At 35.7% G+C, this 17688-nt stretch overlaps 1 protein-coding gene across 1 annotated transcript in view; it reads right to left on the bottom strand.

Moving 5' to 3' along the window:
* Positions 1–17464, bottom strand: part of LOC150110183 (uncharacterized) — a 122353-nt gene extending 104889 nt beyond the window's left edge. The window contains exons 1-2 of the mRNA XM_090392206.1: positions 17362–17464; positions 386–859 (exon numbers count right to left, since the gene is read on the bottom strand). Coding sequence (XP_090248332.1) covers positions 386–643 — 258 coding nt within the window. The 5' untranslated portion in view covers positions 644–859; positions 17362–17464. The remainder of the gene's footprint in view (positions 1–385; positions 860–17361) is intronic.
* Between the last annotated feature and the right edge of the window lie 224 nt (positions 17465–17688).

Here is a 17688-nt window from a genome sequence, read left to right as displayed (position 1 = left end):
TATCACAGAATAAAGAGACCATCTGGAAATTGAGAAAAGTAGTAAGGAATAGAATCATTACACAGCTGTAAGTGACAGAATTTATTATCTCATTCATGTTGAATATATCTAAAAGAAGGTATAATGTATTATGGTGGCTTGATGGAACTCTCTCAATGAGGTATCATCATCCCAACTTGGTTGATCAGATAATAATAACAATGACAGATGATGATGATTACCATTTTAGAATTACAAATTTAACTCTTATGGATGTGATGCCACAAACCAGAAAATTAAAAAAATTGTTATCAGTTTGCATTACAAGCGTGTTTATTAAAATTGTCTTATAGTTTTATAAACTGACCATATTTTTTAAGAGAATTATGAATGTAGATGAACTTACGTGATTTTCTTTTTCTTCACTAAGTTGTCTCAAGCGTTCCTCTATTTTAGCACCTCTATTTTCTTTACCCCTCAATGAACACTTACGACGTGGTGGAGGCTGGGGTGTATGGCCTGGTGGTAGATCAACACTCCACAAACTTTGTGGTGAATGAGATGACATTGAAGGGGATGACACTTCATAATTTTCACATTGCGTTATATTTTCAACTGCTTGTACTGATTGTAAAATACTTGGGCTAGAATGACTATGCATCATATCTGGCAAATGTTCACTATCTGAAGATGACAGCGAATTACCACTAGCTGCTGCATTTTCTTGTCTTTGTTTTCTATGATCCTCATGAATTGGTGTATTTGGAACATCTAAAGAGGCAGTAGATGTGGACTGTGAAGAAGATAAGGATGCATCATCAACCAACTGGCTCGGAGTATTTTTGTAATACTTTTGCTTTAACACTAAGTATTTGATGCCCTGAAATAAAACATGAAATTAAACTGATGCAGAAGTATAAATATATGCATGCTTTTATCTTAAACATATCTAATCTTAATTAATTAAAATTATAATAACGGAATTAACTCACATAAAATATTAATTATTCGTATAATTTTAGCCTGAGTATCACAGGCATCTTCAGTACATGTATAAAGCTAATTAAACAATAACTAACAATTCCAAAAGGTGCCACCTAAGTAGCTAATGTAAGATAACTAAAAAAAGGTCAATAAAATTTCATAACTTTAAAAAAAAAATTATATATATACAATTAAAAAAGTTAGGAAAGATTAGCTTTATAATCAGCTAATCTTTCCTAACTTTTTTTAATTGTATATATATAATTTTTTTTTTAAAGTTAGGAAATTTTATTGACCTTTTTAAGTTATCTTACATTAGCTACTTAGGTGATGTCTTTTGGAATTTTCAGTTATTGTTTAATTAGCTTTATACATGTACTGAAGATGCCTGTGATACTCATGCGAATATTATACTAATAAATAATATTTATGTGAGTTAATTCTGTTATTATAATTTTAATTATTATAACGGAATTAACTGAATTATATCTAATCTTAACTATGGTTAATAAGTCTGAAAATCTTTTAAATGTTTCACAGTAATTGTTTATATTATTATTGTTATTATTCGTGACACCTCCAAGGAGTCCGTAGACTCATCACGGAAGGACACCTCGAACCTCTATTACCAATCATCTACATCAATACCATCTACTGCTCACCACCACAACTAGATTTTTTGTATGTAAATTGCGTGTGTTCTGAAGGGCCGATTTGTTTGTATGCAGGTTAATAAACCAGAGTTTCTGGGAGGAGGAATAACCCTGCTACCTCCACATGAGATTGGCTATCTATTAGAACACATTAATCTTTGAAAAGAAGCTGTGGATTCGAATTATGGGCTTAGATGTTTGTAAAATTCTTATGGAGAAATTAATAGCAGCTGCAGAAATATATTTGTTCTAAAACTAAAATAAAATGATTTCAGTAACTATGAGGTAAAATAAGAATCCATTGTCACTGAATCCTTTTCTTTGTCAATGTCTTGCACTCTATCATTAGTCACAAAAACTAGCATAAAAATAGAAACAACATAGAAAAGTGCCTTTTTTTTATGTGCTGAGAACAAAATAAAAAGAGTTCTATTGTCTTCTCTACTGGTCAAAATCCTTCTTAGTTTTGCAGCAACACTTTGGGTTACCACCAACTCTTCACCAACTTCACAATAAGTGCCCTAAAGTTAATTTTGCCTTTGTAAATTCTTTTTCACTTGGTTATAATATAAATTAAAGATATCAAGAAATTATACACTTGGTTTAATCCTTTATCCAAGTGTAAGCAAAAAACGTTTGCACCTTAAGTATTTTCAGGACTGGGGCAACTCGTATATAGAAGCTAAAGACTCCACATCACTTGCCTTAGTATCCCATAATGCGAAGCACATCCTTAGAGGTATGTACATCCTCTGTCTGAAAAGAAAATGAATTTTTCGAAAATAGAAGAAACTAGCTACGCCACCTGTAATATCTTTTTGTTGTCGAAAGCGGCAACCTTCATTAGTGTTGTGTCAACTGTTTATGACATTTGTTTCATTAGAAGCCGAGTTATAGTGCCAAGAGTGACAGTGTGTTTTGACGAACAGTCAGAAAATGAGTTTCAAACAGAGAGCTGCAATTGACTTTTGTGTTAAACTTGGTAAAAGTTTTACCAAAATGCATCAAATGCTTCAAAAAGCATATGTGATGAATGTTTATCCCTACTGAAGTTTATGAGTTGTTTAAGCGATTTCAAAGTGGTCGTGAGACGCTTAAGAACAACAAAAAGCCAGGCCATCCAAAAACTGGAGACTGAGCGAGGTTAACATCCAAACTGTGTGAGATTTCATCAAAGAAACCCCGAAATCGTCCATGAGATTGATTGAAGATGAATTGGGGATTCCAAAATCAACTGTGCACAACATTTTGACCGAGAGTTTGGGCCTTCGTAAATTGAATTCGCAATTTGTTCCCCACAAGTTGACCGACGACCAAAAAATGTATCGAACTGAACACTGCAAGGACCTCATTAAAACGTTCATAAGGACTCAAACTTCCTTGAAATGATTGTTACTGTTGACGAAACATGGTGTTTTGAGTATGAGTTCGAAACAAAGCACCAGAGTGTTGATTGGAGACTACCAGAAGAGGGGCATCTGGAAAAAAGTGGCTTGGAGAAGTCAAAAGTAAAGACAATGCTGATTTGTTTCTACGATTCCAAGGGCATTATCCACAAAGAAATCGTTCCACCTTGCAAACAGTCAATGGTGAGTTTTATCTCAAAGCGATTGATAGAGAGAATTTGCCATGAATATCGTGATGCAGGCAGCTGGTCACTTTTGCATGATAATGCATCATCTCATCGTTCAAACATTGTGAGACAGTTTTTGATCAAAAACCAATTTTGTGTGTTGGATCACTCGCCGTATTCACCTGATTTAGCACCCTGTGACTTCTTTCTCTTTCCCCGACTTCATTTGCTGATGAAAGGAAAGGGATACGACACCATTGAAAACGCTCAAGCAGCAGTAACTACGACCCTCAACAGTATCCCAAAAAACGATATAAAAAACTCATTTAATGAATTAATTGACCAAGCCAAATGCTGTATCAAAGCTGAGGGAGAATATATTGATTGAAATAAATGATTATAATTGCCATGTGTTTTATTTTCTATCAAAAGTTCGGTTTCTTTTTGGACAGAGAGTGTATAATACTATGCATTATGGGAAGGGTCACTACCCAGACCGGTTTCAACCCTTTATTGAGGTCTCTTCAGTGGGAGTCAGACCCGAAGTTGATACCCAAACCAGTTTCGACCTTTATTGAGCTCTCTTCAGTGGGAACCAGACCCAAAGGTGACACTAAAGTTGAAGTAATGTAGGAGTCATATTTTCATATATAAGTTGTCAAAAGGTATCAGACATTATTATTAAATTACTCTGGATTAGAGAAAGTTGTTGGAAGTTTTTTCACTTGGTTATCATATAAATTAAAGATACTAAGAAATTATATACTTGGTTTAATCCTTTATACAAGTGTAAGCAAAGTTTGTGCCTGAAGTATTTTCAGGACCGGAGCAACTTGTCTCCACTGGTCAAAGTCCTTCTTAGTATTGCAGCAGCTCTTTGGGTTACCTTCACCACCTTCAACAATACATGTCCTAAACTTCATTTTATCTATTATTACCAAAAGATCCTTTTCCTCATTCACTTCCTCTAGTATAGATCCACCAATGGAATTCTCATTGGTAGATTCAGAATTTCAAAACCTTATATTTAATCACATTAAATGGATATCCCTCTTCATTTGTCCATCTGTCCAGCAAAATCATGCTGAAGGGCTACCATATCAGCACTATTGCTAAAAACCCTTTAAAGCTGCACATCATCTGCAAATAACTGAATATACCCCTCCCTCACCTGCAACTCAGTGACAATATCTATGACAAAGATTAAAAAGAATCAAAGATCCCGTTACTGATCTTTACAGAGCCCCACTTGCTACCTTACCCTTGTTAATACTGCTCCCAAATACACAACATTCTGATAGCCAATTTCCAATCCAGTTCACTAACCTGATATCTAATCTCATGTGTTGCAACTTAAATATCAACTTATGTGGCACCCTATCAAATGCCATTGCAAAATCAAAACAAAAACTGTGGTATATGCCTTCCATTCGTCAATGGCGTGTCACTGTATTATAAAAGGTAAGCAAATTACTAAAACAAGAGCATATTTTAACAAATCCATGCTGACCTTCACAGATAATATTACCTTCCTCTAGTCAATTTTGTATATGATTTCTCACTAATTTCTCCAAAATCTTAACAACCACAGAAGAAATGCAAATTGGTCTATACTTTGACACCTGCATTCTACCACCACCCATGTACAATGGCACTATCTTACTATCCTTCCAAATTTCCCAGTAGCTAGACTTCATCATCAGTTTCTTAGCATATTCTCTTAAAACACAGTGAAATCCCATCCAGTTCCACTGCCTTATTGACTTCCAAAGTACTTAATATTTATAAGACATTCTTCTCATGTACTTCTTGAGTTCTCTCTCTGAGTCCTCTGAGAGAGAACTCAACTAATCACTTATAACACTCCACTGCCCAGTTTCCCTTTCTATCCTGCCGAAATACGCTATATATAAATATGCAAAAAACTATACAGGACATTCTTCATTCCTGATGCTAGGAGTATCATACCTGATGCTCCTAGCATTTGTATAAAGAAATATCAGTGCATTGTCACTGTTCCTGTACCTATTATTATTCTCTTCAAACTCCATTTGACTAGCAATATACCAAACATTCTCCAAAGTGTCTATCCCCACAAGGGGACAAAGAGGACACCCCCTCCCCATTACCATCCACCATATCAACTGTAGTTTCCCTGTCCGGAGAATCTCACTTGCTAGAGAATAACAATCTCTCCATTCCATAGGTATCTGGAGAGATCTTTGGAATACAAATCCACAGTTCTATCCTTAAATGCACTATAAGCATCAATTTCACACACACACATTCTCACTATCATGCTAGTCATTATTGCTGCTCTCCTCACTTCTGCATTATCATATCTTGATAAAACACTCAATTTTATGCTGCACAGGTCTTAACAATAACCTCAAATCCTCAGCTACCTGATTCACACAACTCTCAGATCATCTGTATCAACCATGAACTATTTCATCCATATTCTCACTTCACTTTATGGCCATAGACACACACTCTATTGTGTGTGTCTATGGCCAAACAAATCAATGATCATACTGCATAGCTGACAGTCCTAAAGGGCATGGCCAAACTCACTACATGGACCCCAAGCTTCTCCCACACTAGGGTACAGCAGCAAAGTGGTTCCACAAGCTGGCTGTTCAGACAGTACACAGGACTAAACGTGATAAGGTCTTAACAATAATCTCAAATCCCCAGTTACCTGATTCACACAACTCTCAGATCATCTGTACCAACCATGAACTATATCATCCACATTCTCACATCATTTTATGGCCACACACACACACACACACACACACACACACACACACACACACACACACACACACACACACACTATTGTTCCCTCTAAGCAACTTCCTCTTCATACAACTCTCAGATCATCTGTACCAACCATGAACTACCGTATTTTACCATGTATAAGACGATACTTTTTTTCTAAAATTTTTAGACCAAAATTGGGGTCATCTTATACACAGGGGTAACCATTTGAGAGATCCGCAGTTGCCGTGGCAAAACTGCCAGTACCTTGTCTCTGCGAACAGGCTAATCACTAGCCTTTATTAACTCTGTTGATTGATGTCATTAACAGCTGATTCTGAATAAACCAATCAGAACTCTGAAAGCATTCATACATCTGCAACTTGTTGGTGGGGTAAGTTAATGCATTAACAATATTTTGAGCACTAGCCCATGAAAATGTCCGAAAGTAAAAAATTATTGTCATATTCTACAAAATTCAAGTTAAAATCATCAATTATGTAAAAGAACACGGAAATAAAGCTCCAGAGAGACATTGTGGACCTCCTCCCACTGAGTGTATGATTAGACAGTGAAGATGTTTAAAATATTGATTTCTTAATTTTGGGTTCGAAAAAAAGAGAGTTTGTCTTATACATGGAAAAATACGGTATATCATCTACATTCTCACCTTACTTTATGGCCATAGCACAATTGGAAGAACAGCAGAACATTGTGCCCTTCGAATGGAAAAGACCTGAGTTTGATTCTCATCATGATGAAGGGAATCCTAATATGGTTTTTTCAATTGATGGTGAGTTAGCCGATCTCATATGGTGGTAGCAGGGTTTTCCTCCCAGAAATGCAAGTTTTTCATCCCATGTACAGACAAATCAGCCTTCAGAACACATGAAATTTACAGACAAAAAAAAAAATACTGTTGTTGGTGATAATGGGCGATAGATGGCATGGATCGTAGTAGCATCATAGTTGGAGAATTAAGTGGAGAGGATGAGATGTATTTAGCAAAGTAGAGAAGTGAGCCCTCCCACAATGAGTTCTTGGACTCCCTGGAAGTGTCACATAATAATACTAATGATAATGCATCAGGAAGTTCTAAATTGGATGGCAATTTTCTAGCTGCCACTTACTCTGCTAAACTGCAACCAACTGGAAGGAGCCTGATAAGAAAGAGTGCACTCTGTGTACAAGATATGTCTGCAGGTCTTTCACCTCACTAATCTCTTGCTCCTACTTTTATCCAACACTTAATCATGCAAGTCATCCTTAAGTAGTCTTAATAATGCTATGACCCATAAAAAATTTTACTTGGAAAACAATACCAAAAAAAAAAAACATAAACAGGATTCACAAATATTATTAGCTTTAACTCTAAGATAAATGATGTGCACTACCACTTCAACATCTAAACCTAACTTAAGAGAACCAACACTACCTCATCTTTTCAAACTACGCTCTGCATGATTCTTTTCACTCTAAGGGTGAAACCACTGCATTTGTCAGATCTGACATCTTTTCAGAGAACTAAACCTTGAATATCTCTTTTTGCAAAACTGACTTTATGTAATCAAAATATTCAAACAGCAAAGTTACCTTCCATGGAAACTTCACTATTCAAAACTCAAATTTCCCTTCTCTTCTTCTTCCCTTCCTTTCTTGTGTGGAAAAAAAAAAAAAAAAGAAAGAAAGAAAAGAAACCCTTACTTCCCTCAAATCGCAGTCAATCCTTCTGGCCCATTGTTCAAAGCCAATGGATGCAACTTCCACTGATCAAGCTGGAAGAGATGCTCAAATATATGCCATCAGAAATGATCTTTTACAAACTATCCATCTATCTGCCAGAAGATCACCACATGCCTGCTGTAGATGTCAGCATTCCTATCGATCACAGCGAACATAACCTCATTTAAGATGAAAAGCCAAACGGCTATTTTTCTGGCGACCTTAATTAAAATTAAGGGGATAAAAATCCCTTGTTGTTTTACAGCCAGTAAGCAAAACTCTAAGATTGAGAACTACGATCAATGATATGAGTTTCATGCCGAAGAACTATCGGCAAATCCAAGCGTAGGTGACCACTTGGTAGTACAACACCAAGGCAACTCGAAGCAAAGGTAGAGCAAGCTCTCTCACTATCCTTGATATTTTCTCATAATGTAAAAACACAGCTCCTAGGAGATGTAATACTGTCATTACATTATGAGGAAAGGTCACTACCCAGGCCGGTTTCAACCTTTTTTGAGGTCTCATCAGTGAGTAGTTAGACCTGGATGATATCAAAGTTTAAGTGAAAAGAACTTACATACCTTCACTATATGAATGCCATAAAGGTGTGCCTATATATTATAACTAAGATAAAAAGCCAAACAGCTATTTTTCTGGCGACCTTAATTAAAATTAAGGGGATAAAAATCCCTTGTTTGTTTTACAGCCAGTAAGCGAAACTTTAAGGTCGCCAGAAAAATAGCCATTTGGCTTTTCATCTTAGTTATAATATATAGGCACACCTTTATGGCATTCGTATAGTGAAGGTATGTAAGTTCTTTTCACTTAAACTTTGATATCATCCAGGTCTACCTACTCACTGATGAGACCTCAAAAAAGGTTGAAACTGGTCTGGGTAGTGACCTCTCCTCATAATGTAATGACAGTATTACATCTCCTAGGAGCTGTATTTTTACATTATGAGAAAATATCAAAGATTGTGAGAGAGCTTGCTCCACCTTTGCTTCGAGTTGCTTTGGTGTTGTACTACCAAGTGGTCACTTATGCTTGGATTTGCCGATAGTTCTTCGGCATGAAACTCATATCATAGATCTCAATCTTAGAGTTTCGCTTACTGGCTGTAAAACAACAAGGGATTTTTATCCCCTTAATTATAATCTCATTTAAGTTTTGTTTTCTACAGAATGCTCATTATCTAGCTACTCTCAGTCTCACGTTCTATTGGCACTAAACTAGTACCAAAATGAATGCCTTTCCCCCAAGACTTCTACTCTTCCTTTTCCTTAGCTAATTAGAATTTATGCTTTTCCAATCCAAACACCTGCTCCAACTGAATAATTGAAATAATTCTTATTGAGATGAAGGTCTTCATTCCACTCAAAACTTGAGACTACTCTCCAAGCCTTGGTTTCTAACAAGTATGCCAAGGTGGCACAAAAACAATTCAGCGCACCATACTTAACTTGAAACCAAAGCTCGAGCTTCACACTCAGCCTCCACTACAGAATGCAACAGCTGTGAAAAGACCATATGAAAAGGCAAGTAGGCTTTGAATAGGCCAAGTGGAAAAAAAAAAACCTCACTTCCTGCTCAAATCGCAGTCAATCCTTCTGGCCCGTTGTTCAAAGCCACTGGATGCAACTTTTATCCATGTTTCTAACTCTCTCTCAAACATTCAGATAATGCTACTGCAACATCAGTTGTCATTCTCCTCCAATTCCTACTGATGACCAAGGCAACGTAACTGCCACTTTCACAAAAATAGCTTATAGCAAGTCTCCTCTGGTATTTCACACAGGAAAGACATCAGAAATATGAGCAGCCTGAATACCCACAAGTCTTTTGGTTCTTATGGTATCCTCACCTTCAGCTGTAGTTCATTTTCTCCAGAATTAACACCTGTCTATAAAAGTCCTTATAATCTTTCACATTCATCTAGCATCTACCCTATAGTATGGAAAGAAGCCTATTCAGCTTATTTCAAAGAATCAAGATAAAAGCTAACAAACATGTCATCATCCCACTTCACTCACCTCAGTTAAATCGAAAATAATGCAGAAAATCATCAATAGTCAACCTCTCCACAACCTGAAAGTCCATGTAAATCAATGGCCACAATATGAATTCCATTACTTTCAATCCACAGTCAATCTCTTTTGCCAACATTAGCCACCTACAGACTCAAGGCTATGGAAAAGTTCAGAGAAATTCAAGTGGTCACTTGAGACATTTCCAAGGAATTTGATTGGGTCTGATACAAGGGCTTTTGCATCAAATTACCATCTTATGTTTTCCTATATACCTTTGCCACTAGCTTGTCAGTTTCCTCTCTTGTCACTTAGTATGTGCCATAGTAGATGGATGCCCTTCTTCACATTTTCCAATGTATACCAGAACACTCCAGTTTGTACTTTTGCTCACATTCTTTCTTCTATTTATATTTATGACCTCATGTCTCTTACTAACCTAACATACTGACAGTACAACTCAGTTCTCTCTTGAATTCAACAAACTTGCAGTGTTCAAATATGCGAAACCACAAAATTTTCTAAAATCAATAATTTCTCCTACACTGATCTCCTAACCATACTTCAAGTGGGATGAGGTTGGTTAGTTTGGCATTTATTGGTGCAAGGACAGCAATGGTCACAGTGCACTTACCAAAGTTATGGCAGTACAAGGTAATAAAAAATGAATAGATAAATAACCTCATGTCCAAGAAAATAAATTTTGAAAAGTTGAATAATGCTGTAACATATATATGACATTTTATGATCAGATGCATCTGCAAATTAATTCTTTGTAAAAAGTTAAACATTTCATTCAATTTGTGCAAGTCTGACAAGATATGTCTGAGTGTATAATGGATCAGCCAGATTAGTAAAAATTGCATTCCTCTCGAGTTAAATGCTGGCACTCTGACATATGGGCTGGCTTGGTGCTGAGTGGTTAGCATCTCCACTCTCCAGTAAAGAAGCTGCAGGTTTGAATTCCACTAGGGACATAGATGTTTGTGATTGTCCTATTAACCGTTTACCATATGCACTGCTGTAACCTGTGTCCTGGTGCAGTATGACCTTTGATGTCTTTGTGCCATAAAAATCAAAAATAACTAACTAGCACTCCAACATATGGTAAGACAATGAAATATGCTAAGGCAGGTGTTACAGTGTTCACATAAATAGGGCATCTGCCCTCAGTAGATAAACATTAGTTACAGTCAGCATAGAAACACAGACTGGACCCAATGCTTGATCTCGTGCAATTTGTTAATGCCTCATGCCAGGATGACTTCCATGGATGAATTTTGCTTTATTAACTCTTTGTAGTCTGTATAGGGATTAATAACAGCATGTGGAGAAAGCAGATGCATTTACAGTTTCGTTTTCCTTGATTTCAAAATGGCTAGGAACCCATCATGACAGAACCTCAAATGTTAAAGGTCTTCGTTCGACACAATAATTATAAAATATTATATAGCATCGAAAGTGGACTGTACACATATGAAGAGACAGCTTGTACAAATCACATTTTTTGGTAACGATATTCATTTATGTGTAAAAATGCAATCTGAATAGCAAGCAGTGTCAGGAAAAACAGCAGCACATTCAACAGTGTTCTGAGATATTGAACTGTAAGTACAGACAGGTAAGAAATTAGGTACTCTGCTCTGTGTGCATTAACCAGCTGCAGGTAGATTGATGGAGTAAGCAATTTTCTTACCTGGCACACTGAGGTTGCATGATGAAGTGCAACTCTACTATAGGCAAATACTATCGTTCAGTGCAGATTGTATTGAATAAAATAACTTGTATTGAACTTCCCAATGCAGACAAAAAATACTAAATCACATAGGTAGGCAAAGACTATGTTTAGGGCACAGTTAACAACTGCTTCTGCTGAAACAAGATAACAGGTTCATTTGATTGGACATAAAGACTCTAGATAGTTGATGTGTGAAATGCACCAGTAGCTATCTACACACACATTGACAATGGCTAGAATCCACCATTGTAATTTCCCTAACAAACGAATAGATTTGTGTCCCCATAATCAAGTTTTGAGCAAATCACTATACGATACAGGCAAGCAAAGAACACTAATTAGCACTCTATTCTGCAGAGCAGCATTTTCTTAACTTTCAATACCCAATCAAAATTTTAAAAAAAGATATCCCCTAAAGACCTTTCACATACCCTTGGGGGTATGCTTACCACACTTAGGGACATCATCACACTTAGTATAATCAATGTACTTCCCCCACTCCCCAAGACAATTTGGAAAAAGTTAAAATTAAAATAAATTAAAATAATATTTTATTCAAATATGAATAATTAAAAGTATTTTTTTTTTAAATTTTCATTACAATAAATTACAAACATGTAAAATGATTTTTTAATTATTAAATACCTTTTTATTTATACAAATCCAACATAGATATATTTAGAAACAAAAATTATGAAATTAAAATTTTCAATCATAAACATAGTTTAATGAGATGAATTAAACTATTTCTGTTGGGAAAAGGTTAGTTGGTGAAATCCATTTCTATATTTGTTATTTATAGCCACAGATGGGACTCTATCAAGCAAATGACTTTTTTTTTTTTTTTATTTATGCAATTTAAGATACGAATGACTCTGAAATTTAGTGGAGAGTTCTGACTGTGTAATTCAAACTACTTGAATTTAAACTTTTAATATAAAGATTTTGAACCATGTGATTGGAGTGTAATCCTACCATTAACAGAGGTCACTTGATACATGCTAAGAGACACATTTTGTTTAAAAAGATCTTTAAAATATTTTTAGTTATTAACAACTAATTATAGAATATACCTGCACTTATCTGCTACAGTATAATGACAAAAATAGAAAAAATAAAATAAAATTTTTTAAAAGTACCTTGTATCCCCCTGAAGACCTTTTGCAGGAGGTATGCATACAATTTGGGAAACATTGCTGTAGAGAATAGAGTATATTCAATGTTCTCTTACTTTTCTCTTGCACTTTTTTCTTAGTTGATGAACATGTGCAAGGAACGTAATTTTTTTTTTCTTCTTGTCAAAAATGAGTCCTAAGAGCTTGACTTATGCTGCTATTCCTACGGGGACAACAGTTTGTCCCAAATGTAACCCTAAGTGGTGGTACACAGCATTTCCAGAGATTGCATTTTCATCTGTATATACAGATGCTTTTTCCTGCTGAAAATCTGAATCCATTACTAAGACTCCATGAACATATGACAACTTGTTTTACTGAAGTTGCTCAATGCCCCTCATATTACAAGAATGACTGAAAATTGTCACCAACATACATACACAACATACTGTTTTTGTTAATGTTAGGAAATGCAGTGATTGTTACTGTACTCACAACAAAGAATGTTACATTTAAGTCAGAGCATTAGAGAACCACCCTCCTCTTGGTAACATGGCCAGGATAAAGTGCTTCCTACTCAGACTTAAAAGATTCACCTCGAGAGAAAGTCTTTATTATAAAAAGGGTGATGTCTCCTGAGACCTGGATTTTAAAGGTCTTTAATGTGCCTTATCTCCAGGCTATGTTAAGATTTTTTTTTCCCATGTCAAAGAAAACAAACATGTTTATGTTTTATGAATTCATCTCTAAAAGATGCTTCTAAATGGACTAAATGGTCTAACATCTACAAAAGCCAAATGATGTGTTGGAGAAAAGATCACTGCTTTCTAAATAAATACCATAGAAGTCTGGCATTAACTATTTTCAAAAAAATTATACCGACAGCTAGTCAAAGTAACAGGATGGTAATTGTTGGCTTTTTTTTTAATCTTTTCCTGGAAAGGCAATGACAACTGCCTTATGTTATGAATCTGGAAACCCTCCTCAGTAAGTATTCTATCGTAAAGATGCTGGCCTGGTTGGCTGAGTGATTAGCACCCACTCTCCAATCATTAGGCTGCAAGTTCAAATCCTGCCGAGGGCATGGATGTTTGTGATTGTCTTTAGGTGGAAGATGAATTTCATTGACCAGCATGAGACCAGTAACAGGAGGAGGAGTTCCATGGAAGATGTTCTATCATCTCATAATGGATGTCATCAGGCTCTATGATGCTGGCATAGGAGAGTAAAAATACTCTTTTCATCTCCTCCTTAATGAACAGCTAACTATACAGCTTTAGCACATTTGAAGAGAAGTTCAACTTCTGGTGTTTTTTTTTTTATTGTTCCTTGAATATCAAAATTTCAGGAGGATATGCTCTTGCTAAAACTATAGCAAACTTTTCTCCTAAAGTGTCTGCAATTGCTCTGAGTTCAGCAGCTACACATCCATTAATCTCTAGGCCAGATAAGAGGTCTGTTTGATATTTACCCTCCATTTTAAAGATTTTATCTTATACTACTTTCTCGTGGAATGCATGATTGAGAGATGATGTAAATGGGATCCAAGATTACATGCGACTCTGATGCTAAACATAATATGCTTTGGTCGAAAGTGTTTACAAGCTATGAGATTTGATGTGGTAGGGTATCTCTGAAATATTATTAATACTAGACCTCCATGGAGTCAAACTGTATCAAAAGACACAATACCCCCATAATCTTTTTTTTTTTTTTTTTTTTTTTGGCTATTTGGCACTCACAGTTCCACTGTGGTTTTGGAAAGAGTGGATATGAAGATGATGTTTTTAGAACTGTCTGAACAATAAAATCTGTTATGTACATCACTATACTGTTGAAAGGTGTTTTGCTGACTGACTGTCCCAGGATTACATTTTGGAACATCTGAAAAGGTATTCCAGGAAGAATGGTCAATTTTCCATCTGGGATGTTCTTTTCAACACCCCATATATATATATATACAGCAGAAGAATGGCAGGGGAGCAGATTGTAATAACTTCTGCAGAATGTGAGCATATAGGCATAAGCATGAAAAAAAAAAAGTGTCCATAATTAAGGAGAAAGAGGTATAAAAAATAAAAAATCCCACTGAGAGGCAGATGGATACAGCTTCTATAGCAGTGTTAAGTTGGACATGCTGAAAAGGGATATAGTTGTCGAGAAGCATGACTCCTCCATGAACAGCTCCATCTCCAGTTCTGTCTATATGAACAATAATGAAATACCTTAATGTGGGATCCTCTTTGGATTTTATATATATTTCGTGCAGAAAGAAACAGATTTATGTCTCTGCAGAAGGATCTTGATATCAATATTTTGGCAGAATCCATTAAGGTTCCACTATAAAAACTTCCCTATTTCTTTGCCTCTGTAGGCATCCAATTTTTGAGAGGTTGAGGACTTACCTTTGTCTGGATTTTACCCTGACCTGAAATTGTATCTGCCATTATTAACAAAAAATAAAAAAATAAACAATAAATAGTTATAAACAGTTTATAATTCACAGCAACACACCAAAACACAGATGTAGTGAGCAACAACGCATAAATAAACTGTGTATATGAATACTTATCTCCTGATTCATAGTAGCACCATTCAGTAAAATCATTGTATGAGCAAATGAAGCATTGTATAAAGGAGCATGTCATAATTGAAAAGCATTGTATGAGCAGATCGTCATAAAGTGAAGCATTGTAATGTAGGATATAACTGTATTAGTGAATCTAATAGTCTGACTATTAGACCTTTTATTACACTCATAGACTCCATAGCTAAGTCAGTATAGATGAAGCCCCTTTGGTCGGAAAGACCAGGTTAGATTCCCCATCAGGGACGTGAGGAACCTTTATCTGTTCTCTTTTGATGAAAGGTGAGTTAGCCAGTCTCATACAGAGGTAAGGGGTTTTTTTCACCTGGAAAGTTGAGTTTTTTTGTCTTCCAGAACAGGCAAACTGGCCCCATGAATACACGTGGATTACAGTCATGAATATGTCTGAGCTATATGTTGGTCCCAAGCTCAGATGAAACGGGGGGGGGGGGGGAACAATGGTGAACTGCCCTGTAAAAAAATCTCACCAAAAAAAAAAAAAAACACTTTGTGGGCAAAGTGTTTTTTTTTTTGGTGAGTTTCTGACCCTAGATGACTTTACGAAGTCATCTAGGGTCAGAAAGGACTGAAAGGGGAAAACCACCATCGAATTACGCTCATAACCTATTAGTCTCACCAATACCTATTTATCACTGCCACTAATTTTGGGGCAAGTCAAGTTAATCAAAGCCCCAAACTCCTCGCCCTTGTTCCTGATGCTTCTGACATTAATTTATGTGAGCTGCAATATCTTTTTTGGGTCCATAAGTACCCCTGCACATATTAATGACTGCTTCATTCAGATTTAATAACTGAGAAATTACATTCAGCAGTCTTTGCCCATTCTTATTCTCATGCTTCCTTACCTCAGAAGACAAAGTAAGATTTGATCAAATTAGGGAAATGGCAGACCAAATTCCTTATCTTCCAAATTTGGAAGATAAGGAACCAATAATGAAATCTTAAACTGTGTTAGATGACATAATACCCTATTATACTTACAAGAAATTATATTATTACTGTTTTTATCCTTCACCCAAGTTGCCACTGTTGAGACCACAACAGAGGTCAAAACTGGTTGGGGCTGTGACCCTACCCTTTATGCAAAGCAATACACATTCAAAATAAGATGTGCTATGCATTGTAGGATAATGAGACAATCTGATGCAATATCTACCAGTTTCTATATAGAAGTAGCCTAGTCATGAAGATACTTTCTGCACAAACTTTTGTTTGCTCTTGCTCTCACAAAAAGAATGTGATTTTTTTTTTTTTTTTTGTTGAGTATGATTTACTTTCTGAAAAGCATTGAAAGTTTATTTTTCACTTGGTTAGAGTATAATAAATTTAGTTTAATCCTTTATCCAAGTGTGAGCAAACAAAGTTTGCACCTGAAAGTATCTTCAGGACTGGGGTAAGATGGTACAACACCAGGGCACTCCTTGCAAAGGTGGAGCAAGCTACCAACACTCCTATCTCAGTATCTCCCATAATGCAAAACACATCTCCTTGTGGATATGTCTAATGTTATGCATTAAGGGAAGGGCCACAACCCAGACTAGTTTCGACCTTTATTGAGGTCTCTTCGGTGGGAGCCAGGCCCAAGTGGAGATACCAGGCAGAAGCATTAGCAGGTCATCTCTACCTATAGGAGTTGCCAAATGGTGTGCCACCCTTTTTTAATAAATTACTCTGGATTTAGAGAAAGATGTTGAAAGTTTATTTTTCACTTGGTTAGAGTATAATAAAATTAGTTTAATCCGTTTAATAGTTTAAAGTAAAGGTAGAGATGACCTGCTAATGCTTCTGCCTGGTATCTCCACTTGGGCCTGGCTCCCACTGAAGAGACCTCAATAAAGGTCGAAACTAGTCTGGATTGTGGCCCTTCCCTTAATGCATAACATTAGACATATCTGCAAGGAGATGTGTTTTGCATTATGGGAGATACTGAGATAGAAGTGTTGGTAGCTTGCTCCACCTTTGCAAGGATTTCTGAAAAGCTTTAAAATAAAATAAAAAAATATCAAGCTACGTAATATCCTGTCTGTTAAGAATAGATGAAATGAAATGTGATTACTACAATGACAAAATATCTTCATTAGAACAATTCATCCTATGAAGAAAAACACAAGAATAGAAAATAATTCTAAAAACTGCTGAACTACTAATTTTTATCAAAACAATGATTTAAAAATTTTAACGTTTCCAGGACCTTACCTCTTCTTGTTTAATTGTGGCCAATGTATTCACGTATTCTTTAAACTGTGCTCTTGCTTCAGCTAAAAAAATAAATAAATAAATAAAATAAAACCCAATAAGATAACCAAATGTATTTCAGCAGCATATTAATAATATTAACACATATGTATATTGAAAGTATCATTTGTATATTAAAAAATACAGGAGTAAATAGTGAAAATCCAAAGCATTTATTTATTTATTTATTTTTTCCAATTCCAACTATGAAATGTTTGAAGACAACATCAGGCAAACATACTAATGGTTAAGTAGAACCCCTATCTTAATCAGACAAATAGTGCATTT

Source organism: Typopeltis vanoorti, chromosome 1 (assembly GCF_054136105.1).
Source record: "Typopeltis vanoorti isolate ZY-2024b chromosome 1, IOZ_Tvanoo_1.0, whole genome shotgun sequence".
Lineage (NCBI taxonomy): Eukaryota > Metazoa > Arthropoda > Arachnida > Uropygi > Thelyphonidae > Typopeltis > Typopeltis vanoorti.
Note: the sequence above shows the minus strand (reverse complement) of the source record. Positions and strands in the feature narration are given on the sequence as shown.